Source organism: Oncorhynchus mykiss, chromosome 21 (assembly GCF_057628025.1).
Source record: "Oncorhynchus mykiss isolate SJ-2025 chromosome 21, ASM5762802v1, whole genome shotgun sequence".
Classification (NCBI taxonomy): Eukaryota; Metazoa; Chordata; class Actinopteri; order Salmoniformes; family Salmonidae; genus Oncorhynchus; species Oncorhynchus mykiss.
This window is the reverse complement of record NC_143042.1, coordinates 43,317,684-43,343,914: the sequence shown is the minus strand read 5'-3', so window position 1 is coordinate 43,343,914 and position 26,231 is coordinate 43,317,684. Positions and strand designations below refer to the sequence as shown.

The following is a 26,231-nucleotide window of genomic DNA, read 5'->3' as shown; positions in this document are numbered from 1 at the left end:
CCCATTAACCACTACGACCACCACTACCTCCCATTAACCACTACGACCACCACCTCCCATTAACCACTACGACCACCACCTCCCATTAACCACTACGACCACCACCTCCCATTAACCACTACGACCACCACTAACTCCCATTAACCACTACGACCACCACCTCCCATTAACCACTACGACCACCACCTCCCATTAACCACTATGACCACCACCTCCCATTAACCACTACGACCACCACCTCCCATTAACCTCTACGACCACCACTACCTCCCATTAACCACTACGACCACCTCTACCTCCCATTAACCACTATGACCACCACCTCCCATTAACCACTACGACCACCACTTCCCATTAACCACTACGACCACCACCTCCCATTAACCACTACGACCACCACTACCTCCCATTAACCACTACGACCACCACTACCTCACATTAACCACTACGACCACCACTACCTCACATTAACCACTACGACCACCACTACCTCCCATTAACCACTACGACCACCACCTCCCATTAACCACTACGACCACCACCACCTCCCATTAACCACTACGACCACCACCTCCCATTAACCACTACGACCACCACTACCTCCCATTAACCACTACGACCACCACTACCTCCCATTAACCACTACGACCACCACCTCCCATTAACCACTACGACCACCACCTCCCATTAACCACTACGACCACCACCTCCCATTAACCACTACGACCACCACTACCTCCCATTAACCACTACGACCACCACTACCTCCCATTAACCACTACGACCACTACCTCCCATTAACCACTACGACCACCACTACCTCCCATTAACCACTACGACCACCACCTCCCATTAACCACTACGACCACCACCTCCCATTAACCACTACGACCACCACTACCTCCCATTAACCACTACGACCTCCACCACCTCCCATTAACCACTACGACCACCACTACCTCCCATTAACCACTACGACCACCACTACCTCCCATTAACCACTACGACCACCACCTCCCATTAACCACTACGACCACCACCTCCCATTAACCACTACGACCACCACCTCCCATTAACCACTACGACCACCACCTCCCATTAACCACTACGACCACCACCTCCCATTAACCACTACGACCACCACCTCCCATTAACCAGTACGACCACCACTACCTCCCATTAACCACTACGACCACCACTACCTCCCATTAACCACTACGACCACCACCTCCCATTAACCACTACGACCACCACCTCCCATTAACCACTACGACCACCACTATCTCCCATTAACCACTACGACCACCACTACCTCCCATTAACCACTACGACCACCACCTCCCATTAACCACTACGACCACCACCTCCCATTAACCACTACGACCACCAGTACCTCCCATTAACCACTACGACCACCACCTCCCATTAACCACTACGACCACCACCTCCCATTAACCACTACGACCACCACCTCCCATTAACCACTACGACCACCACCTCCCATTAACCACTACGACCACCACTACCTCCCATTAACCACTATGACCACCACCTCCCATTAATCACTATGACCACCACCTCCCATTAACCACTACGACCACCACCACCTCCCATTAACCACTACGACCACCACCTCCCATTAACCACTACGACCACCACCTCCCATTAACCACTACGACCACCACCTCCCATTAACCACTACGACCACCACCTCCCATTAACCACTACGACCACCACCTCCCATTAACCACTACGACCACCACCTCCCATTAACCACTACGACCACCACTACCTTCCATTAACCACTACGACCACCACCTCCCATTAACCACTACGACCACCACTACCTCCCATTAACCACTACGACCACCACCACCTCCCATTAACCACTACGACCACCACCTCCCAGTGTGATGTTTGTGCCGTCGCCTCTTTAGTTTGTTTTTATTGAGTGGGATATCTGTGTCAAACTCTGTACTCTGTACACTTGCCAATTCCATCACTTCATCCTCACGAAGTCAACAGTGAACAAAAATTACAGATGTTGGTTTTTTGCTCTTGTAAATCAATAGCAAGAGAGCATTATGCTAACCGTACTGGGTTGGGTTTTGGAATGCTGCCTTCTGTTAATGTGCCAATCTGAGATTGATTTGCAGACGTGGACTTGATCTCTTTTGCCTCAACTTGTTATCTATCTAGTTAAATAATTACCCATGTTCCTTTGTGTTCTGCAGCCAAACCAACCACCTTGCCACTTCCTTTGACCCCAGAGTCTCCAAAGTAAGTGCAAGAGTTTTTCAACATTCTACATAGAGCACACGAAAGAAAACAACAAAGATACACTACATGACCAAAAGTATGTGGACACCTGCTTGTCGAACATCTCATTACAAAATCATGTGCATTAATATGGAATTGGTCCCCCCTTTGCTGCTATAACAGCCTCCACTCTTCTGGGAAGGCTTTTCACTAGATGCTGTAACATTTCTGCGGGGACTTGCTTCCATTCACCCACAAGAACATTAGTGAGGTCGGGCACTGATGTTGGGCGATTAGGCCTGGCTCTCAGTCGGCATCCAATCATCCCAAAGGTGTTCGATGGGCTTGAGGTCAATTTCTTCAACAAACCCTTTCTGTATGGACCTCGCTTTGTGCACGGGGTAATTGTCATGCTGGAACAGGAAAGGGCCTTCCCCAAACTGTTGCCAAGAAGTTGGAAACACAGAATTGTCTAGTGTCATTGTATGCTGTAGCGTTAACATTTCCCTTCACTGGAACTAAGGGGCCTCGCCCAAACCATGAAAAACAGCCCCAGACCATTATTTCTCCTCCACCAAACTTTACAGTTGGCATTGTTGCATTGTGGCCAGTAGTGTTCTCCTGGAATCCGACAAACCCAGATTCGTACATCGGACTGCCAGATGGTGAAGCGTGATCACTCCAGAGAATGCTTTTCCACTGCTCCAGAGTCCAATGGTGGCGAGCTTTACACCACTCCAGCCAATGCTTGGCATTGCGCAAGGTGGTCTTAGGCTTGCTCGGCTATGGAAACCCATTTAATGAAGCTCCCGACGAACAGTTCTTGTGCTGACGTGAGCTTTCAGAGGCAGTTTGGAACTCTGTAGTGAGTGTTGCAACCGAGGACAGACCATTTTTATGCGTTACGCGCTTCAGCACTCTGCAGTCTCGTTCTGTGAGCTTGTGTGGCCTACCACCTCGCGGCTGAGCTGTTGTTGCTCCTTGACATTTCCACTTTACAATAACAGCACTTACAGTTGACCGGGGCAGCTCAAGCAGGGCAGAAATGTTACGATCTGAGGTGGCATCTTATGACGGTGCCTACGTTGAAAGACACTGAGCTCTTCGGTAAGGCCATTCTACTGCCTATGTTATTTATGGAGATTGCATGGCTATGGGCTTGATTTTATACACCTGTCGGTAACAGGTGTGGCTGAAATAGTCGGATCCACTAATTTGAAGGGGTGTCCTCATACTTTTGTGTATTTACTGTAAATCGAAAAGACAAAAAATGTGCACCAACATGAGGCATTTTGTTAACTCTCATTTCCATTTCTAAGATCACAACGGCCTTTATTGATGTCACATTTTCCCATGTGAAGTAAAACGGTGTGTTCAATCTCTTTTGTCTTTCAGTGACCACAAGGGATCCCCGTTTGAGAACAAAACCATTGAACGCACATTGAGTGTGGAGATCTCTGGAACCCCAGGTAAGAATGTGTTTCCAGTGAATTTATGAGGAAGGGCTAGATGCAAATGTTCACACAAATCACAGAGTAGCTCACCTTGCTTTGTACCGGCATAATGGTAAACCCCAGCTCTCTTACTAAGCCAGTTAGGGGTTACATTCCAGTCACTACCCACGGGGCTTTTCACACCATCTTGATAGTTCCATAAAAGTTCAGAGTTCAAGGTGAAGGACTAGGACACAGGGTGACATGTTTTATATGCCTCACTGTTGATTAACAGATCCAATCTCCTTTGGGTTTATTAGACAGATCCCCCCCCTCTTCTCTGTGAAGAGTTAATATGCTGCCACTCTCTCTCTCTCTCTCCCTCTCTCCCTCTCTCCCTCTCTCCCTCTCTCCCTCTCTCTCTCTCTCCCTCTCTCTTTCTCTCTCTCTCTCTCTCTCCCTCTCTCTCTCTCCCTCTCTCTCTCTCTCTCTCTCTCTCTCTCTCTCCCTCTCTCTCTCTCTCTCTCTCTCTCTCTCCCTCTCCCTCTCTCTCTCTCTCTCTCATATGCCGGGATCTTAATGCTCTTTGACTGCAATGCTCACTTAACCAACGCATCACCGACAAACTGATGTGGCATTATTATTGTTTTAATTGGTTCTGCCACATAATTCGGTTTGACCGATATTATCTGTGTCTCTTTTTTTCCCTCAGACAGTCTGGTAATTTGATTCGAGACATGTAAGGTATTCTCCCATTTTAAGGGTCTGTATTTATGGGAAGGATGCAATTTTCCAAATGGGGTCAACGCAGGGGGATTTTAAAATTATTATTGTCATTATCCCTGTATATTATACACTTATTCATTAAGTACGTCGGTGAGAAGCTATAGGCAAAAGGTAATTAAAAGCCAGATGAAGTGAATGTCAGGCAAATCTAAAACACCAGGCTTCAGCAGTTCTCCTCTCTCCCTCTCTCTCCCTCTCTCTCTCTCTCTCTCTCTCTCTCTGTGTGAATTATGCAGGTAATTATTTCAGTGTCCTCCCTCCCAACCCCCCCACTCCTGCCCTGAGATGAATCATCCCAGGTCAATAAAAGCAAAATGGCGGCCCTTTTCTTCTCCCTCACAATGTGACGCGTCAATGGGCCTTTTTGGTATTCATTTGCTAACGGATAAAAGAAATAGCCCTCGACGTAACACACCTGACTCGCCTCCTAGACTCCAGGTGGTGTTTTGTTTGGGAACAAGGCCCAATGGGAAGGAATGATCTGGAATCTCTTTAGAGTCGGGAGGGGGTAGATTTGTGGGACACCAAAGTCCCAAGGGGGCTCCTCCAGTTGACCATGCTCCGCTTGCCATTTAATCCTGTGTGTACATAAGCATCCGAGGTTAGAGGGGACACCCATAGGGAATGAAGAGCTTTGGAGCAATCAAACACGGTTAATATTTCTTTCTTTTTTTACTGCTTCTGACCTCAGGGTTAAATCCAGTCCCATTCTCCTCGTCTCCCTGTGTTCCTGCTTCTGCCATAGTTAATAAAGCCAAACTCTGACTCCACTGCCCTTTGGGATTTGGGATTAGATATTAGGGGAAAAGCCATTAGAGGACAATGGTAACGGATACTGAGCCCCTTTACGTTTAAGGATTAGTCTAGTCCCGTGTGGTAGGCGACTCAGGAACGCCAGATATGGAGAAACAGGGGGAATGAAATCTTTGTGATCCCTTGAGTTAATGTGTCCTCAGCAGACCCGTTCCAGTAGATCTGGAGATTAGGCTTCTTTAATTGATAACCAGGTGGAGGTAAGCCAAAGGAGGAAGGTCATCCCTCAGGTGGAAGTAGGTCAGTGCTTCAATCGGACATGGAATTTTCCGTGGCAAGTTTAAAGCTACAAAATGTAACTTTTTGGGCGGCCCGACCAAATCCACATAGAAATGTGAGTTATAGATCTTTCATTCCCTTTGAAACAAGTCTAAGAAGCGATAGATATTCTCTATGCGTGCTATTTTATGCTTCCCATTTTTAAGTTTCATTTTTGCCTCTTTTACTTTTGGTTTTGTGTACCAGCTTCAAACACAACATTTTTTTATTTTGTAAAGCATATTTCACAGCGGTTTAGAATGGTACAATGATTCTCTACACTATGACCGCCTGGTGTGTCACATCAACTGTTATTAGGGGAACTATAAGAATACATTTTTTCAACCACGGTGGAGCTATTTCTGCATAGTGCATCTTTAAGGAGAGACACTTGTACGTATTTATGTAGTACAGTAGTAGGTTAGCATTTCAGTTGTAAACTTTTCCATGACATGGGGGTCGTTCTTGAACTGCAGTGGCATTTGCACTTTACATGAGAAATAGTTAACACATCATACATGTTTTTGTTGATATTGAACTATGATACCACATAATGTCCTTTATACTGCAAGTCTTTGGTTAGGTATTGTTTAATGTACTTAGGGTAAGAAAATTGGCTTTGTCCCAGTAGTAATGTGTAGAGTTGTACTGACATGTTTTGGGGATTTAGAGATATGTATCTATTATTTTGAATGCTAGAAAGTGAAGAAGAAAAAAAAAGATGTAATATATTGTATAGATCAATAAAAACAAAGGCTATTAAAATACCTTTTTTTTGTACTAGGATAATGTCTGCCCCTCAGTTTTATGTCATTTGGTGTTACCACCTTGAACACCTCTCATTACAAAGATAGTGTTATGATGCAATTCATCTTACTGTTGTACATTGCAATGTGTCAGTATTATTGCATCTGTCCCTACTCAAATAAATGAAAATTAAATACCTACGCATCAAGTAACTGAAGCAAGCGGTAAAATTGAAGCACGCTTATGGAACAGCGGGAACTGTGAAGCAACACAAACGTAGGCACAGACACGTGCATACACACACACGATAACATACGCACTATACGTACACATGGATTTTGTACTGTAGCTATGTGGTAGTGGAGTAGGGGCTTGAGGGCACACATTTAGTGTGTTGTGAAATCTGTTGTGAATGTATTGTAATGTTTTTTAAATTGTATAAGCGCCTTCATTTTGCTGGACCACAGGATGAGTAGCTGCAGCCTCGGCAGGAACTAATGGGGATCTTTAATAAATACAAATATGGGGCCTCCATTTAAGAAAATCCACAATAACCTAAAATGTCTCATTGGTGTCACCATCGTTGGTGTTACTACTCTTCCTGGTGGTACAATGTTATCCTACGAAAAAGGGTTCGGAAAGGGTTCTTCGGTTGTCCTCATAGGAGACCCCGTTTTGGTTTCAGGTAGAACCTTTTTGGGGTTCCATGTAGATCATTCTGTGGAAAAGGTTCTTCTGGAACCCAAAATGGTTCTACCTGGAACCAAAAGGGTTCTTCTACCCGGAACCAAAAAGGGTTCTTCAAAGGGTTCTCCTATGAGGACAGCCGAAGAACCATTTTATTTTCTAGATCTTTCTAGTTTCTAGATCACCTTTTTTTTCTCTCAGAGTGTAACGGTATTTAAAGTCATTAAGCTGCCATATTAGTGATTTAGAAGGGGAAGATGTACCCAAATACATTTAAATCAAAATTTAAAAACAAGAAGGTAAACATTTTCATAAATCCCCAAATGCCACCGCAATTCAAGAATGACACATAGCGTTGTTTTCTACATTATCAGTAGTAGGAGTAGTAGTAGGAGTAGTAGTAGGAGTAGTAGTAGTAGGAGGAGTAGTAGTAGTAGTAGGAAAAGTAATTGTAATTATCTTCTATTCAGAATTTGATACTGCAAACTGTATTTACACGAGGATCATTTTACTATGGCCCTGTCCCACCTCCATCACAAGGTAAACCTTAGACAACCCCACTACTGAGAGAGCCCATGGATTTGACTGGAAGGACTAATCTCCTTTTGCTAATAGATTTACTGTGTTGTCTTTAATTACAGTATCTCATGACACCGGGGTTGGGTCTATGTGTTGCTATTTGCATGGCTTACCACCGGATCAACTCTTTAAGCCCTGAGTTGGCGTCAGAGTCGTTTGCTCTGAGGTCTCTTCGCAATTTACAGTCCGGAAAGAAACAGATTACAGAAAAAAAGAGAGAGAAAAAAATAACTCTATTCGCTGTATGATTGGTGTTTGTGTCTGCCGAGCATCCATCCCAAGCCGGTTTGACTGAGAGGCGCATATTTATCTAATTCTGATTTATTTCACCCCGGCACTAATGGCTCCTAGTTTATGACCCTAGTGCGCATTGTTTTGCACAGATGGCGTTTCATTGGCGAAACAGAAGTTCCTCAGGCACCACACCGGCCCTCCCTTTTCATAGCTCATTTCATTGGCGTAATGATAAATATAGCCCTCTTTCTCATCTCTATCTCTCTGAAATACTGCATCAAGTCTCTGTGTCGCTATCGGTGTACCACGTCTGACTGTTAAAGAGGGATGGGGGTTTGCGGTTCGGCTTTACCGTAAAATCCAGATAAGTCTAGATGATAAGATGGTTGGATTAGAGAGCCCAAACTCAGGAAATGGCCCCGCAACTGAATTTTTATGTCTCTCTCTCTCTCTCTCTCTCCCTCTCTTTTTTTCAGGCTCCAAGCCTCAGCAGTAAATACTCTTACACAGGATTTGATACTAATAGCTGTCATTTGGTGCAATTCACTGCAAGGGAGAGTGATGTGCATTCATAACAATGGCAAAGACAGGGAGCGTAGGTGTTCAAAGTGCCTGAGCTCCACTCCAGAGAAGGAGGCTGTATGTGACTATTGTGTGTGTGTGTGTCCGTGTGTGCATGCCTATGTATTTGTCTAGAGGAGAAAGACGGACAGTGTAAAAAAATAGAGATGGTTAGAGACAGAGAACGAGAGATTGAACCAGAGAGACAGAGAACGAGAGATCCAACCAGAGAGACAGAGAACGAGAGATTGAACCAGAGAGACAGAGAACGAGAGATTGAACCAGAGAGACAGAGAACGAGAGATCGAACCAGAGAGACAGAGAACGAGAGATCGAACCAGATCCAACCAGAGAGACAGAGAACGAGAGATTGAACCAGAGAGACAGAGAACGAGAGATTGAACCAGAGAGACAGAGAACGAGAGATTGAACCAGAGAGACAGAGAACGAGAGATTGAACCAGATCCAACCAGAGAGACAGAGAACCAGAGATTGAACCAGAGAGACAGGGAACGAGAGATTGAACCAGAGAGACGGAGAACGAGAGATTGAACCAGAGAGACGGAGAACGAGAGATTGAACCAGAGAGACGGAGAACGAGAGATTGAACCAGAGAGACGGAGAACGAGAGATTGAACCAGAGAGACAGAGAACGAGAGATTGAACCAGAGAGACAGAGAACGAGAGATTGAACCAGAGAGACAGAGAACGAGAGATTGAACCAGAGAGACAGAGAACGAGAGATTGAACCAGAGAGACAGAGAACGAGAGATTGAACCAGAGAGACAGAGAACGAGAGATTGAACCAGAGAGACAGAGAACGAGAGATTGAACCAGAGAGACAGAGAACGAGAGATTGAACTAGAGAGACAGAGAACGAGAGATTGAACCAGAGAGACAGAGAACGAGAGATTGAACCAGAGAGACAGAGAACGAGAGATCCAACTAGAGAGACAGAGAACGAGAGATCGAACCGGAGAGACGGAGAACGAGAGATCGAACCGGAGAGACGGAGAATGAGAGATCGAACCGGAGAGACAGAGAACGAGAGATTGAACCAGAGAGACAGAGAACGAGAGATTGAACCAGAGAGACAGAGAACGAGAGATTGAACCAGAGAGACAGAGAACGAGAGATCCAACTAGAGAGACAGAGAACGAGAGATTGAACCGGAGTGGGAGACAGAACGGGAAAAAAGAGGGAAGAGACGAGAGGGAGACAGAAGGAAAGGGACTGCCTACCTAGCGCTGGTTGTTTGCGTGATAGTTAACAATGCTATAAAGCAGGCCCATCTCAGGACTTCCCATATAACTGCCATCTGTCGGCTCGTAAACTTGTCAGGAGGGGTCGGGTTCGGCACGAGCCACAGAGAGGCAAGCAGGATCTGAGAAAAATGACAACCCATTCCCCCGGCAGACACTGAGCCTCCATTACCAGTCAGACATCTCCCCCGCACCAAGCCGCCACTATCATATGACAGCACAGTGGCACGCTATAGCAACATGCAGTGCCGAAAACTGACACATCTCGCTGCCTGACATATCTCACCACCTTGACTTGCAGTAGAGAGCAGAAGCCCAAAACATAGGACACTTGTGATAGATTTTCAAAACTGAGCCAAAATGCCTTTGCTTTTATTGAAATCGCTTGGCCATCGTCCAACGTGTCGGCTAGATTTGACGGTTACATGTTCGAAGGACGCTCCACTTCGAGGAGGATGTTTGTCTGCTGCCAATGTTTTTCTTTTCTTCCTGAATGAGGGATGGTCCAAGGTCAGGGAGGGATGGCGGTGGTAGCCGAGCCGTGTAGCGGCTCCACCATATTAAATTACACAGAGCATTGCATTAATCTGTCAAGATTGCAATAAAATACGGATCAGGATTAGGACCAGGGATGAAAGTGAATATTTTAATCAACCCCTGTGTGTGTCCACTGTCTTTAAACAGGTTGTAGGGAGTGCGAGGAGAGGGTGGAAGGTTGGGAGGAAGAATGCATTATATTTCCATTCTCTTTTATCGACCCTCTCTCTCTCTCTCTCTCTCTCTCTCTCTCTCTCTCTCTCTCTCTCTCTCTCTCCAGGTTTGACACCACCTACCACGCCCCCCCACAAAGTCAGTCAAGAGAACCCTTTCAAAGCATCGATCAAAACCAAGTTGTCTTCATGCTCCCCATCTGCCCTGGCGTGCAAGAGGGCTCGGCTGAGCGAGGCGAAACCCTGCAGGCCCCTAGCCCCAACCTCGGCCCCAGGCAGGAAGGGCCCAGAGCAGACTGAGCTGTACGCCCAGCTAAGCAAAGCGTCCACTGCCCTCCCCACCTCTGTGGTTGCTGCGACGACAGGGGGCTGCAAGGAGGAGCGCTGCTGCGGCAACAACAAGCGGAGTGTCCAGCCTCGCTGCTACGGTGACCACGACTATTGTCAGTCCACGGCGACCAGCACAAAACAGGACCCTGCCGCCGGCGCTAACACTAATGCGGCTAACGCTACCGTTACCATGACGATTACTACGACAACCCCTCTGAAGCCCAATCCGGGTGTGGCGGAGGACAGGCATGTGGAATGTAAGGACTCAGCCATGCCACCCTCCTCCTCCTCTTCATCCTCTACATCTCCTCCTCCATCTTCATCCTCTTTGGCCAAGCAGTTGCAGCAGCAGCAGAGCTCTTCCCCTGTGGGTAAGGAGGCTCGGGGGCAGGACCGGACCCCCATCACCCAGGACAAACCACACCCACCACAGACCCCAGAAGGGGACCAGCACTCTGCCAGCAGGAAGCAGCCCCTGCGAGACCAGGATATCCGGGCGGAGCTCAACAAGCACTTTGGCCGCCCCCAGCAAGCCATCTATAGCCAGGGTGAGAAGGGGGAGGAGGTGGTGGTGGAGGAGGGGAGACGGGGAGGAGGGGAGATGGCCGGAGCCCTGCAGACCTCCAAAGAGAGCCCTGCTGGGTACGAGAACTACCCCAAGCTCCCTAGTTCTGGGTCTGGTTCTACTGGGTACCTGCACCCGGGCCTCTCTCCCTTCCACGAGGAGCTGGAGGGTCAAGGCGTCGAGGGGCACTTCCTCTACCCCTGGGAGGGCATCCCTTTGGACCTGCTTTTCGAGTCCTGCTCGCCGTCCTGCTCGCTGTCCAGCTGCTCCCCCTCACGGGGCTCCGTCTCGCCCCCCTCCTCCCTCCTCCTCTCCCCCAGACACTTCCACTGGCCCCACTCGGGCTCCCCCTCCTCCCGCTCTCACTCCCGATCCCGATCCCGCAGTTCTTCCTCCCACCACCGGAGGCGCTCCCTCTCCAGCTCGCCTGACGGACGCCCCTCCTCCAGGTGAGTAAACCCTCTACTCACTGTGGCTAGGTTCCCATGTCCGTACTACCACACCACTTAGACATCATGCCCAAAATATCTACTGCTTAGCTTCATTCTAAGTAGCCTGCCAGTGTGAATATAGGAATACAGCCAACTAGCACGTTCCCTCCTGGTGGGAGACGTTTCCCTTCTGTTGTTTGAACGTTGCCTAAGCGTTATGGGCGGCTCTGACGGTGCTCCCGGCAGGAGGTGGACAGCTCAGTCGTGTTAACAGGTCTCCTCAGCCGTCAGAGACGGTGTCAGGAGAGGATAGGCCCTGCGGTATGAGGCTCTCCAGTCTCCCCGGAATGGGGCCTCTAGCTGCTTCTGCATCCCCAACCACAGAGAAGTCTTGTTATGTTCCTGGTGAAAGAGGCTTTAACAACAGGAGAGAGTGTGACGGGGCCAGGGAGAATCCTTCCTGGCTGGACTACTAGACGGTGGATTGTGTTAGGCTGGTGTAGTGAGGCTAGCCAAGCTCAACCGTCTCAGTGCTTAACTACAGAGCAGAGGCCATATGTCTCACACTTCTCAGGGTCGGAGTGCTGATCTAGGATCAGGCCCCTCCTGTACATGTAATCTTATTCATTGTGATCTAACTGAGGAAACTGATCCTAGATCAGTACTCATACTCTGAGAAGCTTGTACATGCAGACCCAGGGTTCCACTAGCAGATACCAGACGAGGAGGTTTGGTGTGTTAGTCAAACTGTGAGATCAAAACTGTATATCAGAGAAGGCGGCAACTAGGAAAATGAGCGGCGCCTGAGGTGTTGTGCTTTGGTTGCTTCAACGTTGTCAAAGCCTCCTTTCCCCTGGCAATGACTGTTATCGGAGCGTTTTGTCACTCTCATTCCCACCTCCGTTTTCCCGGGATCTACTATTTGATGTGGCGCGTGTTGTTTTAGGCAGCAGCTGTTGTTTCATTGAGCGCCAGGCGAGACCCCTTCTTTGTCCCCAGAGATGAAAGCCAAATCTGGGGAGTTTAGTTCTTTATCCCCTCCTCTGAAAACAATGTGCATCATCACAGCAGCCCAGGAAAAACTACATTTCCCATGGTTCCCTTTGATCAGAGCAAAGGGAACGGATATACAGTAGGTATACTTTCAGCAGTCTTGCATTGAGTGCCTTGCAAACTGGATAGACTATTCATTCACTTCCCTCACGCTCATAAGTGAATTGGTTTGCTGGGTTACTGAAAGGTCAGTCTCAAGGGAGGTGAGCTTTGCCTTCTGTTTTGCAGTATATCCTTGATAAATCATTCAGGCTGAGGACTATCGCCAACGTTATGATACAGTACACAGAGACACTAGGTTGCTAAAGGTTGCTAAAGATGTCCAGGTTAGAGGTTGAAAGAAGAACAGCGGGGAAAAAGTAACCTCGTAAAAGGTCAGGGATACCCGAGTATCTCAAGAACTCTGTGAAAAATGTTCAACAAAATGTCCTCAAGTCTCTCTACTCCCCCTCTCTCTTTTCAAACTCTCCACTTCCTTAACTCTGTGGACGTTGGACCATAGCCTAACTTCTCTCCTTCTATTATTCAAGTCTCCCTTCTTCAGCATCAGTTCAATAATAAAGCAATGGGAGCTAAAGAGCCTGTACTCTATCGGGATACTAACTTTAGCGTTTGGCCGCGGGGCCTAAGGAACTTCCCCTCATTTAACATAGATACGTGGTGCTTGTACAGTACATACTGGCCCTGGTGGGAGGAAAGGTGAGAACATTTAAACCCAGCTGCACTGTGGAGGGGAAGAGTGAAGGAAGTCAAATTCAGTCAAACTTGGGAAAAGCGTTCTGAAAATATTGCTGAATATATTAGGACTTTGTGGTTTTTTTTAAATGGTCAGATTTGACAGTGTGGCTCTGTCATCTTGTAAGGAAAGGATATGATGAATGAGGAATGCCTAAGTATGTCTAGACAATTTTATCAGATTCACAGATACCCATCTCAGATATGATTTAATTTATTGAAATAATGCTCGCAGTCGATAAGACTGAATTACGCAGAATGCACAGTTACATTTAGACAATACTTTATTATTAGACTCCAGATGATTGACATCTTGGTGATTAATATGTATTCTGTTTTTGCAGGTCTCGCCACAACATGGACTCCAGCACTTTGCGGTCCAGGACCCACAAAAGCCCTCACTCACAGTCCAGATCCCCCCTCAGTCGCAGGCCACGGTAAGGGTTCAACACATCCCTTACACTAAACCAGGGGTAAACAGCTCGGGTCCCTCATGATCCAGTTCCTTCAATTGAAGTTAGTTTTCATCCTTGCCTTGTAACCAAAAATATGTATTGACTGAAAACCAGCACGATTGTGGATCACGGTGTTGAATATGGGCACTCCTTCCTTAGCCATTGATTTGCCCGATGACACCAGACAAGCCCAAAGTCCTATTTTCCCATCTCTCCAATGCATGGCCACATCTGACGAAAGTTGCACTTTTTCTCCCCGGATGAAGCTCTAACTAAGCTGAAAGTAATGATGTGAAGTAGGGCTGACAGTGGCAGCTGTCCAGCTCTCTACTGTGCATCTCACCCGCTCTCTCCCGTGGGCCTCTCCTGCAGGATAACCTTTACGACCAGGAGAAGGCATCTTCTTATTAATGCCTTTGTTTGTTTCTCCACATTTAGCCCAACTCCTTGGTGGGGTTTCGGCCGATACGTTTTAGAAGTGCGGACGTGAAAATGAAGGGCAGATGTTGGAAGGACAGCGGAAGGGCGGTGGAGGACAGTGAAAGTGATGGGTTTGGTTTGGTCCCTCCGCAGGTACGACAGCTACGAGGAATACCAGCACGAGTGTCTGAAGCGGGAGGAGTATCGCCAGGACTACCAGAAGAGGGAGTTTGAGAGGGCTGAGCAGAGGGAGAGGCAAAGGGAAAAAGCAATAGTGAGTTCCCCTGTCATTTTGTCTTATATTCTGAGTATTTCAAACATTAGGAACACCTTCCTAATATTGAGTTGCACCTCAGAACGGCCTCAACTCGTCGGGGCGTGGACTCTACAAGGTGTCAAAAGCGTTCCACCATGATGGTGGCGCATGTTGACTGCAATGCTTCCCAACATTGTGGCAAGTTGGCTGGATGTCCTTTGGGTGGTGGACCATTCTTGATACAAACGGGAAACTGTTGAGTGAGACAAACCCAGCAGCCTGGCACCTACTACCATACCCCATTGAAACGCACTTACATACACAATCCATGCCTCAATTGTCTCAAGGCTTAAAAATACTTCTTAAACCTCTCTCCTCCCCTTCATCTACACTGATTTTGAAGTGGATTTACAAGTGACATCAATAAGGAATCATAGCTTTCACCTGGTCAGTCTTTGTCACAGAAAGAGCAGGTATCCTTCGTGTTTTGTATACTCAGTGAATCTCTCTGCCCATCTCTCAACCCCCCCTTCTCTCTCTCTCTCTCTCTCTCTCTCTCGCTCTCTCTGTCTTTCTCTCGTCCTTCTAATGGCAGCCTGGTATTAATATAGCCCGGCTGTGCCCCATCGCTGTCTCACACACCCTCTGCACTACCTAGACAGGGCAGACAGTTGAGGGCTCGTTGCCGTGCCTGCTGCCTACTGTTCCTCTGTAATGAATGAATAGATGCAAAGTGAGTCACTGAATCATTCAGGGCTCCACGCGTTTCCTCTTTATCTCAGGGTTGTGTATTTTTAAAAGTCTCCAGCGTCTGGGAACGGTGTCGGATCTTATTAATCACACCACAGGGGCAGATGTTAGAAACAGGAAGAGAGGGAGAGAGGGAACAAGGCTAAAAAAAGGAAATTCACTGCCATGGAAATGTACACTGTTTAAATAAGGAATCTTTCCAGTGATCTAGTTCAAATTCAATGAAAATGGGATGAATATCAATTCTCCGTTCTCTGCCTGTCTCTGTGTGAGATTGCACACATTTTAAACATGCTAACACAGGATGATAAATGTGCACGTCAAATAATGCACACACGCTATCTTTGGCCTGCATACATTTTAGGTGAGACAATTACGGGCAGCAAAGCCAAGCTGTCAGTAGAGGTTTGGGAGGCCAGATGATGCGAGGGCAACACACACAGACACACACACACACACACACACACACACACAGACGGCCAGCCTCGGGGTGCCGTCTCGGAAAGCCGGCGTATTTTTCAATTGTCAGCATCTAAATCCCTAATTCAGCAAACACTTTGTCTCACACTGTATGTGAAGGGAGGAGAAGAAAAAATAACAATACTGAATATTACGGTTCATTTGTATTTTTCTGAGGATTGGAGCGCATGTCTTACCATTTAGAATGTATCCCATAAGGCACCCTATTCCCTATATAAACTCAGCAAAAAAAGAAAAGTTCTCTCACTGTCAACTGCATTTATTTTCAGTAAACTTAACATGTGTAAATATTTGTATGAACGTAACAAGATTCAACAACTGAGACATAAACTGAACAAGTTCCACAGACATGTGACTAACAGAAATTGAACAATGTGTCCCTGAACAAAGGGGGGGTCAAAATCAAAAGTAACAGTCAGTATCTGGTGTGGCCACCAGCTGCATTAAGTACTGCAGTGCATCTCCTCCTCGTGGACTGCACCAGATTTGCCAGTTCGTGCTGTGAGATGTTACCCCACTCTTCCACCAAGGCGCCTGCAAGTTCCCGGACATTTCTGGGGGGAATGGCCCTAGCCCTCACCCTCCGATCCAACGTGCTCAATGGGATTGAGATCCGGGCTCTTCGCTGGCCATGGCAGAACACTGACATTCCTGTCTTGCAGGAAATCACACACATAACGAACGGAATGGCTGGTGCCATTGTCATGCTGGAGGGTAATGTCAGGATGAGCCTGCAGGAAGGGTACCACATGAGGGAGGAGGATGTCTTCCCTGTAACACATAGCGTTGAGATTTCCTGCAATGACACCAAGCTCAGTCCGATGATGCTGTGACACACCGCCTCAGACCATGACGGACCCTCCACCTCCAAATTGATCCCACTCCAGAGTACAGGCGTCTGTGTAACACTCATTCCTTCGACAAAAAACGTGAATCCGACCATCACCCTATGGGGAGACAGAACCTCGACCTGTCAGTGAAGAGCACTTTTTGCCCTTCCTTTCTGGTCCAGCAACGGTGGGTTTGTGCCCATAGGCGACGTTGTTGCCGGTGATGTCTGGTGAGGACCTGCCTTACAACAGGTCTACAAGCCCTCAGTCCAGCCTCTCTCAGCCTATTGCGGACAGTCTGAGCACCGATGTAGGGATTGTGCGTTCCTGGTGTAACTCGGGCAGTTGTTGTTGCCATCCTGTACCTGTCACGCAGGTGTGATGTTCGGATGATCCTGTTCAGGTGTTATTACACGTGGTCTGCCACTGCGAGGACGATCAGTTGTCCGTCCTGTCTCCCTGTAGCGTTGTCTTAGGCGTCTCACAGTACGGACATTGCAGTTTATTGCCCTGGCCACATCTGCAGTCCTCATGCCTCCTTTCAGCATGCCTAAGGCACATTCACACAGATGGGCAGGGACCCTGGGCATCTTTCTTTTGGTGTTTTTCAGAGTCAGTAGAAAGGCCTCTTTAGTGTCCTAAGTTTTCATAACTGTGACTGTATTTTCCCACCGTCTGTAAGCAGTGAGTGTCTTAACGACCGTTAAGAGGTGCACAGGTGCATGTTCATTAATTGTTTATGGTTCAGTGAACAAGCATGGGAAACAGTGTTTAAACCCTTTACAATGAATATCTGTGAAGGTATTTGGATTTTTACGAATTATCTTTGAAAGACAGGGTCCTGAAAAGGGGATGTTTCTTTTTTTGCTGAGTTTAGTGCACTACTTTTGACCAGGGCCCATAAAGCTCTGCTCAAAAGTAGTGCACTATGTAGGGAGTAGGGTGCTATTTGGAACAGAACCTTAGTCTAGGTTCTTTGCGGAGGTGAACTTCGAGTTTCACTACCAGGTGACTGATTTACATGTATCAGTTACCAGTGGCCCCGGGGTAGCATTCAACATTTGAATGGATCTCTATAGACTCGCCCCAGTAATGGCAAGTAAATGAGTGAATAAATAATTCCAGTGATACAACAGCCTAGAGGCTTGTTCTGCATTATATGATTAGCAGATGCAATTAAATTGCTCCCACAACCATAATTGCAGCCTCGTGCGGTAGGTCTAAATTATGCCGGTGTGACCTTTGTGTCCTTTGTGGTTCGTGGAAAATGGTGTTTTCTCCCCCACGGCCTGTTCTTAGTAATGGTGTTTTCTCCCCCACGGCCTGTTCTTAGTAATGGTGTTTTCTCCCCCACGGCCTGTTCTTAGTAATGGTGTTTTCTCCCCCACGGCCTGTTCTTAGTAATGGTGTTTCGTACAGGTTTCTTTAATGGTGTTTGTGTAACGGCAGCTTATTGTCTGATATTCAGAGCCAAGCGAGAGGTCTAATTCTCTAGTGCAACAGTTACCCATAATTGAAGGACACTTAAAAATGCATTTGTCCTCTTTTGACTACAGATACAGGCTTCTTAAGTTGTGTAATACCAAACAACTCATTGGCTCATTTTAGGTTCTCAGACCACAAAACGAAAGAGGACGAGCAAAACTCTGATAGTCTTAATGTATACGGTTCTATAAAGGCTAGGGGGGAAAAAAGAAAAAAGACAAGGGACCATAACGAATCTGTCCTATCAGATAAGAGGAGGTATTTAGCACAGCCCGACCAATCAACGGGGGAAAAAAACAAGAGCGATGTGACAAAAGGGTGGCCTCGAGTCAGCGCTCGCCATCAGGAGTTCCGAGTAGTTCATTACGGCCACCGAGTGGGCCTGAAGGGGAGGGAACAGCAGAAAGGAGAGGAATTACACTCCTCCTTTAATCTCTCTCCCTCTCTCTCTCCGTTAATGAGCAGGAGGAGAGACGGGTGGTGTACGTGGGGAGACTGAGGTCCGACAGCACGCGGACCGAGCTGAAGCGGCGCTTTGAAGTCTTCGGCGAGATCGAAGAGTGTGCCGTGAACCTGAGAGATGACGGGTAAGGCCCCGGGACTGTGTGCTCGCATGTGTGTGTTTGTGTGCTGGGTTTATGGGGGGGGTGTAATAGGATTCATTGTAGTACATCGTTCCCTTCATTTCTACCCTCTGGGTTAGGTGGAACACAGAAAACTTTGGGCTTTGCATCGACTTCTATGTCAAAGTCAGGAGTAGACGCAGGGCAGGAGGGCGCTTTTTTGCATTCCAGTCATGTCTGTTATCCTATCTATCCCTAGCCTATAAAAAGCCCCAAAGATAAATTTTTATTGATTTCTCTTTTGCATATAAATAGTCTGGATGTCCGCTACCAGAAGAGAACCTGACGTTGTTGGTTTGACTTTTCATTTTCTGTTCTTGACCGCAGGGACAATTTTGGCTTCATCACCTACCGCTACACTTGTGACGCCGTCGCTGCCCTTGAAAACGGACACACCTTGCGCCGGACAAACGAGCCCCAGTTCGAGCTGTGCTTCGGTGGACAAAAGCAGTTCTGCAAATCGAATTATACAGACTTGGGTAAGTGCTGCTTTGTTGTTGCTCGGGAGAACCCTGGAGCTTCTGCTAATACACGCAGACTGTCAAAGGGAGTGAAGGATGGAGGGGAGGGTCAGGAAGCCGGGAAGCAAAAAGGCTCGAATGATGCCTTTCAAAACCAAAAAGCTTATTTTTACTCTTATCACCCTGCCTCAAGCGTTAGAGTCTACCTTCCAGTCATCACGGGCAAAAACAGTTCAGGGGTCAATCTGTGTACAATTCCCCTTTAACCAGCACCCATATAGGAGTATATCTTGAGGAATGGAGAGGCATTGTTCCATTCAATTGTTCACAGCCTATATCTTTGTACTTAGTCGATACTCGAGAAGTGTGGAATTGGGAAGAAAGAGAACGATGCCCTTTAAAAGCTAGTCCGCGGTTTGTTTTGATACCCTATATACAGGCATGTATATTTTATGCTCTGGAGGGTAAAGAGAGGTAGGTAGATGGAAGGAGAGAGGGAGGGAGGGATGAAGGGAAGAGGGGTGCAAGGTTAAATCCCCTCAGCCCCACCCTCCTGGGTGAGCCTCCGTCTGTTGCCAGCTGTTGTGGTGTTCAACAGAGGCAAGACCTCGCTGTGTTCCCTAGCAGCGTGTCATCCACCGAGGGAGGGAGGGAGGGAGGGAGGGAGGGAGGGAGGGAGCCTAACAGCAGAGGCCTGATTGACTAATAATCAGCACTCTCTTCCTCATGCTTTTGGACACAGACGCTGACACAGGGTCGGCTCCTCATGGCGGCAGCCCTACAAAGTGCCGGCGACTTAAAAGCACGGGTAGAGCTAGTCGATTAATCTGAGGAAAAGGTACACAACGTGCGAGTGCATGCACAGAAAAAAGAAAGCGTATACGCCCGAAAGACTGCACTCATTGTTCAGAAGGACACGGCTATAGTGCCGGATGACGCATTTGATAAATAATGCAAGGCACTGAGACAAATCTTGGCTTCTCCCTACGTAGACGCCTGTTGAAAACCAGAACAGAAAGTGGGGTCTCCATCCCTCCTTTTTCCATCCTCTCTTTACTATAGCCACACTATCATTAACAGACGGTAGACACTGGGAGCGATGTTTAAATAGCACTATAGCCGGAGTCAGTCAGTCCATCAAGATGGATGCTCGTCTGTGTGTCATTTGGTCCATTTGATGATGGCGGTTAAGATGCCAAGTGGGGCTTGTATTGTTGATCCTATTTTCCACTCGACATTCGTTCCACGACAAAGCGTAGGGCGGGGAATGTTTAATGCAGGGCGAACTGGGAGGTCAGTAGGTCACAGCAGAGGAAAGGAAATGGAATGTTCTTCCAAGGAACAAAGACGTTAATGTTTATTTCTGAGGCTCGGGCCTGAAACCAGTGGCATTCATGGCGTAGACGTTTGTGAAGTGTACAGCGACGATGCGTTAATCCCAGGCCCTTGAGGAAAGACATTGACGACTGACACTACTAATCAGTTTCGGGATGAAAAGAAAGACCTTCATTCTGCTTCCTTCTCTTTTTTTAGAGAGGAAGACCAGTTTATCCCAAACTGCCCATGACGGGAGTAGGATAAAAGAAAGGGAGAGGAAAATACTTCCTGTTCAAAGCGAGGGAACTTAAATAATGTCATGCAGTAGCGGCCTCAGTTCCTCCTCTCAATCTTGCCTGGCTTTCTCGTCTCGTCTCATTTTTTTTTTTTTTGACTGTCCATTAGTTCTAAATAGTGCACATGGGTATTTGTCATCCCTCAAGGTGCGCGGCGTACCCCTTGGCCATAGCATTAGATCACGACTGGCATCTCCTGCATGCCATGGTCATTCCCATTTCTCAAGCTCTCAAAGCGTGCTGCTGCCCGTGTGGGGGCCCCATTTGTGAAGCTGTCTGCCACGAGAGATAAGACACATTTATTATCGCGCCGACCAATCAAAATAAATGCCCCCTGCCGCTCGCTCAGTTTTGACGATTTTGTCGCTCAGTATCAGAAAAGCTTTATTTTCCACCCTGAGCCTTTGAATGATGTAAAGATGAATGGTGTCTAAACATCTAATTTGTGGGGAGATATGAAACATTGTAGGGGGGGGGGGGTACAGATAGCTTTCAGACTTATTGAAAAGCAACCGATTCAGATGAGTCCTTTCACATAGATGCAGATAGTCATACAGATTTGCAGTTGTTTATAGGATTATGTCAAATGGTTTGAACGTCCTTTGAAATGGATGTATTCAGAATATAACTAATTCACGATGACTTAAGTTGTCAAACATTTAGGGGCAGTTCTGGACAAAGATTCATCTTAGTGCTGGACTGAAAGGAATTTCAGTGGAGATTCTTGCCATGCTTTTTAGTCTCGGACTATGCTTTATGTGTCCAGGAAACTGCCCCTCAATACGCAAAACAAAACAAAGGTGAGAGGTGATTTTGTGACAAGAATTGGAGACCACTTAGACTGCTTAACCCTGACGTCAATATCCATCTCTCGTTTCAGACTCCCATTCTGACGACTTTGATCCAGCCTCCACTAAAAGCAAGTACGACTCCATGGATTTCGACAGCTTGCTGAAAGAGGCCCAGTGCAGCCTGAGAAGGTAACAGTTGCCCTGTCACCTGCTGTCTACAAAGAGGGATGTCTTGATACCTCACTAATGTTTCTGTCCGTCGACTACGAGACTTCCAGAAGTTTTACACTCTATGTAAGAGAGTATATAAAGATGAATCTCTATATATAGACCTATATATATATATATATAAAGTATATTAACAACAATGTTTACATGAACATAGCTTCTGAAGAAGCTGGGAAGAGACAGTACCGGGAGAGCCAGTGAATCCTCATAGCCTGTGTACAGATAGATGTGTGTGCTGTACTGTTGTACAACGGTCAGTGAAAGACAAAGACGTTGATGAGATTTTTCTCTCCAAGCACTACAAACACCCAACAAATGCTTTGAGTGGTGAAAATGTGCAGGTTGTTTCAGGCTTTTTCTTTTTTTTTTCTTTTGTGCCTGATTTTCTTTTCTTTTTTAAAAATCTGGTGTTTGGATGTGGTGTTACACTATTAACGAGAGATAACAATGCTGTCTACATTTTCGGACAAAAATGTAGCCCTGTATTTACAGATATGATCAAAATATGTTGTATTTTTTTGTGTACATATCAGACAAAGTTCTTTATTTGTTACAGCTATGCACTGTAAAATGCAGCCTTTTGATGAAGAAATTTTCTTAATTAAGAATGTCGATCTGTAGTTATTACAATGATGTAAAACATATTGTACACCTACATGAAGTTTAGAGGACATGACATGATTGTAAAAATGTGTTGGAGGCTCATTTCGAGGGAGCATGTCAACAAATCTCCTTTTTTGACCTTTATTTTGTTGGGATAAAAAGTTAACCATTTATAGTTTTTTGTTTAAAGTTTCTCAGTGTTTTTCCTTAGACAACTAGTCTAAAATGCATTTTTAACGTGTTTTTTCATGATTGTAAAAAAACGAACCCCATTATTTTTATGAATTATTTCTGAAACAATCAGTATGTATCAACTCATTTTGATTTCAATGATTTCTATGGTTCTTGTTTTGATAATTTTACCCTCTTTGAGGAAAGACTACTACTATGTTTAACCTGTTTAAACAGGATAAACCATGCATATTTATCTATTTATTTTAATATTTGACTCAAAAATATTTATGGTTCCCATGTCACATGGTGTACCTCACACATTTTAGCTATTTATATTGTTATTAGATTTTTGTTATTTCATTTACAATCAGTGGTAAGATGAACAATAAATAACAGTTTTGTGGGAATATTTCTTTCTATGCCTTTCAGAAACAATCAACATTTTCTTAACAATCTTCTCGAACAGTGGGATGAGATATGCTGCTCATTGTCCAAGTGATTTCTGTCTCCACAACGGTGGTTTGCAGCCATGACAAAATGTCTACCACGTTATTTTCCTTTATACACGTAGAACATGAAGCAATAAAATGATTTAGCAGGTATTTTGTTGTACCACACTGTAAAAATCTGATTTGTTGCTCCACACACGCTTGATTATGTGAATGCCAAACAAAAGTTTACAATTTTCTTTCCAGAATTTTTTTTAAATCTTGTATTTGATGTTCAAAAAATATATATACATGCTGATAATATTTACATTATTCACAGTAATTACAAAAATAATTAATAATAATATAAATGAAAGAAAAAGTATTTAAAAAAGCAATAAATTATTTTTCAAAGTTGTACTTTAGCTTATATTGTTGTGTGGTTTTAGATCTGACCCATTACCCAATCGCTGGCTACATACGGGGATTCCATTCCATTCTTAACACGGTCACATGACTCATCACCCAACCGAGAACACTTACAGTATGTTCTAGTCAGTCAACACTCATGTTTGCACATTTAGTGTTAGTTTGGGTCTGTGTCTTTCTGTAGAAACCTTGTGGCAACTGTACAAATGTAAACGAATGCAACGGAAAACACAGTGTTAAAACTGTAGTGTTCAGCAACAAGCATCCTAGCACCAAAACATTTGTCTGTGTAGCGCATGTCTATTAAATGACAGCCGATAAAGCACAAACTACTTAGGCTATCAGGCTCTCCTGTCTGAATGGCAGTACTTGAATGACATCCTATAAGCCTAGAGAAACTACTCAATACTGCATGCTACTGCACCATTTTCCATTAGGCGATGCTGCCACACAGTCCAGATATCACAGCACCTTCGCCGTGACATTAAAGGTAACCTTGTGCTTTCTGGTTGAATTAATATCCTGTTTATAGTGAGAGCCAAGTAACGAGAAGAAACTGGCTCCATCACGAGACGTAGGACCTTTTTTGTATGAAAGCTTCACTGATCACAGGCCACCTTTCATTAAGATTGACTGTGTAGATGAAAACGAGCTAATTCTCCTGATGCAAAGAGGCAAAAATCAGTGGGGGAAATATTTCCCCCTTCACCTGTATTTCAACATCTTTTTTGATTTTCTGTACAGCGCATGGGTAATGGCGTCGCGTCCCATTTGATAGATGTGGCTTTAATCATTGTAATAAAATAAAGAATTCGCTTTGTAAATCGCCTAGAGTAGTAATATATTATAACACCTTATGGTCCTCCAAATGTCACCTGTGGCAGACTCTTTATTAATGTGAACTACTGAGGAATTCGCCACTGCTTAAACGTTTGTTGGGTGATCATGTTTCTTTTGGAAGGACAATAATGTTTGCGAGTGTGAGCGTGTGTGTGTGTCTGTTTATAGGCAGATACTGTATGTGTGTGTGTTGGGGGGGGTGGGTGGGTGGGTTGCTTTGGGTTGTTACCTGTTTGTGTCCTATCCACATTGCCTTCTGCCAAGTCCTAATCGATGCCTTTTGTGGTTCCTATTGTATGACTTTCTTGTGAATTTTATTTTGATGTGCAATTCTCATCAGCCTCAACATGTCAATAAAGGGAAATGTGTTTGAAAGAAACTCACTGGGAACTGTCCTGTCAGGTAACTTTCTTCTTTACCTTCATCCCTCCTGCTTCCTCTCTTATTGTCATGGTGAGAGTGTGTACTTGCCTTAGTCAGGGATCATTGTGACCAATTTAATTTGGGTATGACTGTAATGGCGTTTCCTTAGTCTACCCTCTATGCTATAACTTAATATATGAACATACCCGTTTTACTGTGTGCAATGTTAGACATGAGACCACACTGCCTGTAGTTGTTAGCATTTACTGTAGGTTTGACAGAGCTATATATATATATATATATATATATGCGCATTAGGTTTCTCTAGCATCATGGACTGTATGAAATGAAAGTCTACTCATGTAACATTTCAATGCCTTCAAGTGTTGGATCCTTCTCCCTCAGCTACCACTCTCCACCACTAAGAAATTAATTAGACCCCAGCTTTCCCCTTTTTGATATTCCTATCACCTGAGCGATGCTATATATTCTCCTAGTTATCTATGTCTACAACTTTAGCCCAGCGCACCATGACTCTGCAAGTTAATTAAAAAAGTTGAGAGGACAAATTCATTAAAGTCACAAAATGGCCGACGGAGTACTGGCAAGCTGATGATTGCTTCGTTGATATGCGACGGGCTGCTCATTATGACTGTATCGCTCGCAGGTTGCCCTCGTGTCTGGGCCTCTCACTGCGAGCCCCCTAACCTTTTTTTCTGCCGTTTTGAAGGGAAATGTGGGAGGAATGTGCATTAAACTTTAAGGCTGGGGGTCTGATTGTGTTTTTTATTAAGGGCTGCCGTTTAGCCCCAGAGAAAAAGTGGTGGCCAGCTTTCATTTCAGCTCAGCTGCAACACTCCAGCTGGAGGTCTCTCTGCTTGCCCTTTCCACAGAATGAAATAGTCCCGGGAAATCTCAATCCAGATAGGTTCTTATCTTACTGGTTAATAATAAAAAACACATAACAGATCATGTCGGGCATCCTATCGTGATGGGGGAAAAGGGGGAGGGGAAAAGCAAGGGAACAGTAAGTGGAAGCCTTGCAGATAATGGGGTTTGATCAGCTTCGGTTCTCTCCAGGACAAACAGGAGATGCTGTTTAGAGTTGCGGGGCGGCCATTGTCCTTCGTCCACTTCATTGAGTAGCACTGGTATTAGGGTTGGCACTGTCGTCCAAACGCTCCGTGGAGTACAAAATGGACCATTTTAAAGTAGACGTATTAAACTTGAGCATAGAATGAAGTCTAATCAAAGTCGCATTAAACTTTTATTTTGAAATAAATCGTCAAGTCATTGAGGCCTTAAGGCAGTTTTTAACAACAAGCACCTTGTTTCTCACACGTTTCCCACACCTTTTTGCCTCTCACATACAAAGTATGCAGGTCAGGGTGGAAGGGGGGGGAAGAAAACCTTGATAAGAATATTACACTACTCAAGACTAGTTCATTAAAGGCTGTGGGGTGGAACATGTGTAATGCTACCCGTAATTTAGTATCAGGACCAGTTTATTCTCAGGCAAGCACATGATTCATTGGGAAAATTCCATCTCAGAAGGAACA

At 45.7% G+C, this 26,231-nt stretch overlaps 1 protein-coding gene across 6 annotated transcripts in view; it reads left to right on the top strand.

Moving 5' to 3' along the window:
• The window catches only part of LOC110500614 (peroxisome proliferator-activated receptor gamma coactivator 1-alpha), a 59,326-nt gene extending 34,638 nt beyond the window's left edge, over window positions 1-24,688 (top strand). For all 6 annotated transcript variants that reach the window (XM_090213318.1, XM_090213316.1, XM_090213317.1 and 3 more), the window contains exons 6-13: window positions 2,235-2,280; window positions 3,655-3,728; window positions 10,437-11,673; window positions 13,788-13,880; window positions 14,472-14,592; window positions 18,585-18,706; window positions 19,070-19,221; window positions 21,697-24,688. In XM_090213318.1, the coding sequence (XP_090069444.1) occupies window positions 2,235-2,280; window positions 3,655-3,728; window positions 10,437-11,673; window positions 13,788-13,880; window positions 14,472-14,592; window positions 18,585-18,706; window positions 19,070-19,221; window positions 21,697-21,800 (1,949 nt within the window). In that variant the 3' untranslated portion in view covers window positions 21,801-24,688. The remainder of the gene's footprint in view (window positions 1-2,234; window positions 2,281-3,654; window positions 3,729-10,436; window positions 11,674-13,787; window positions 13,881-14,471; window positions 14,593-18,584; window positions 18,707-19,069; window positions 19,222-21,696) is intronic.
• Window positions 24,689-26,231: the final 1,543 nt, after the last annotated feature.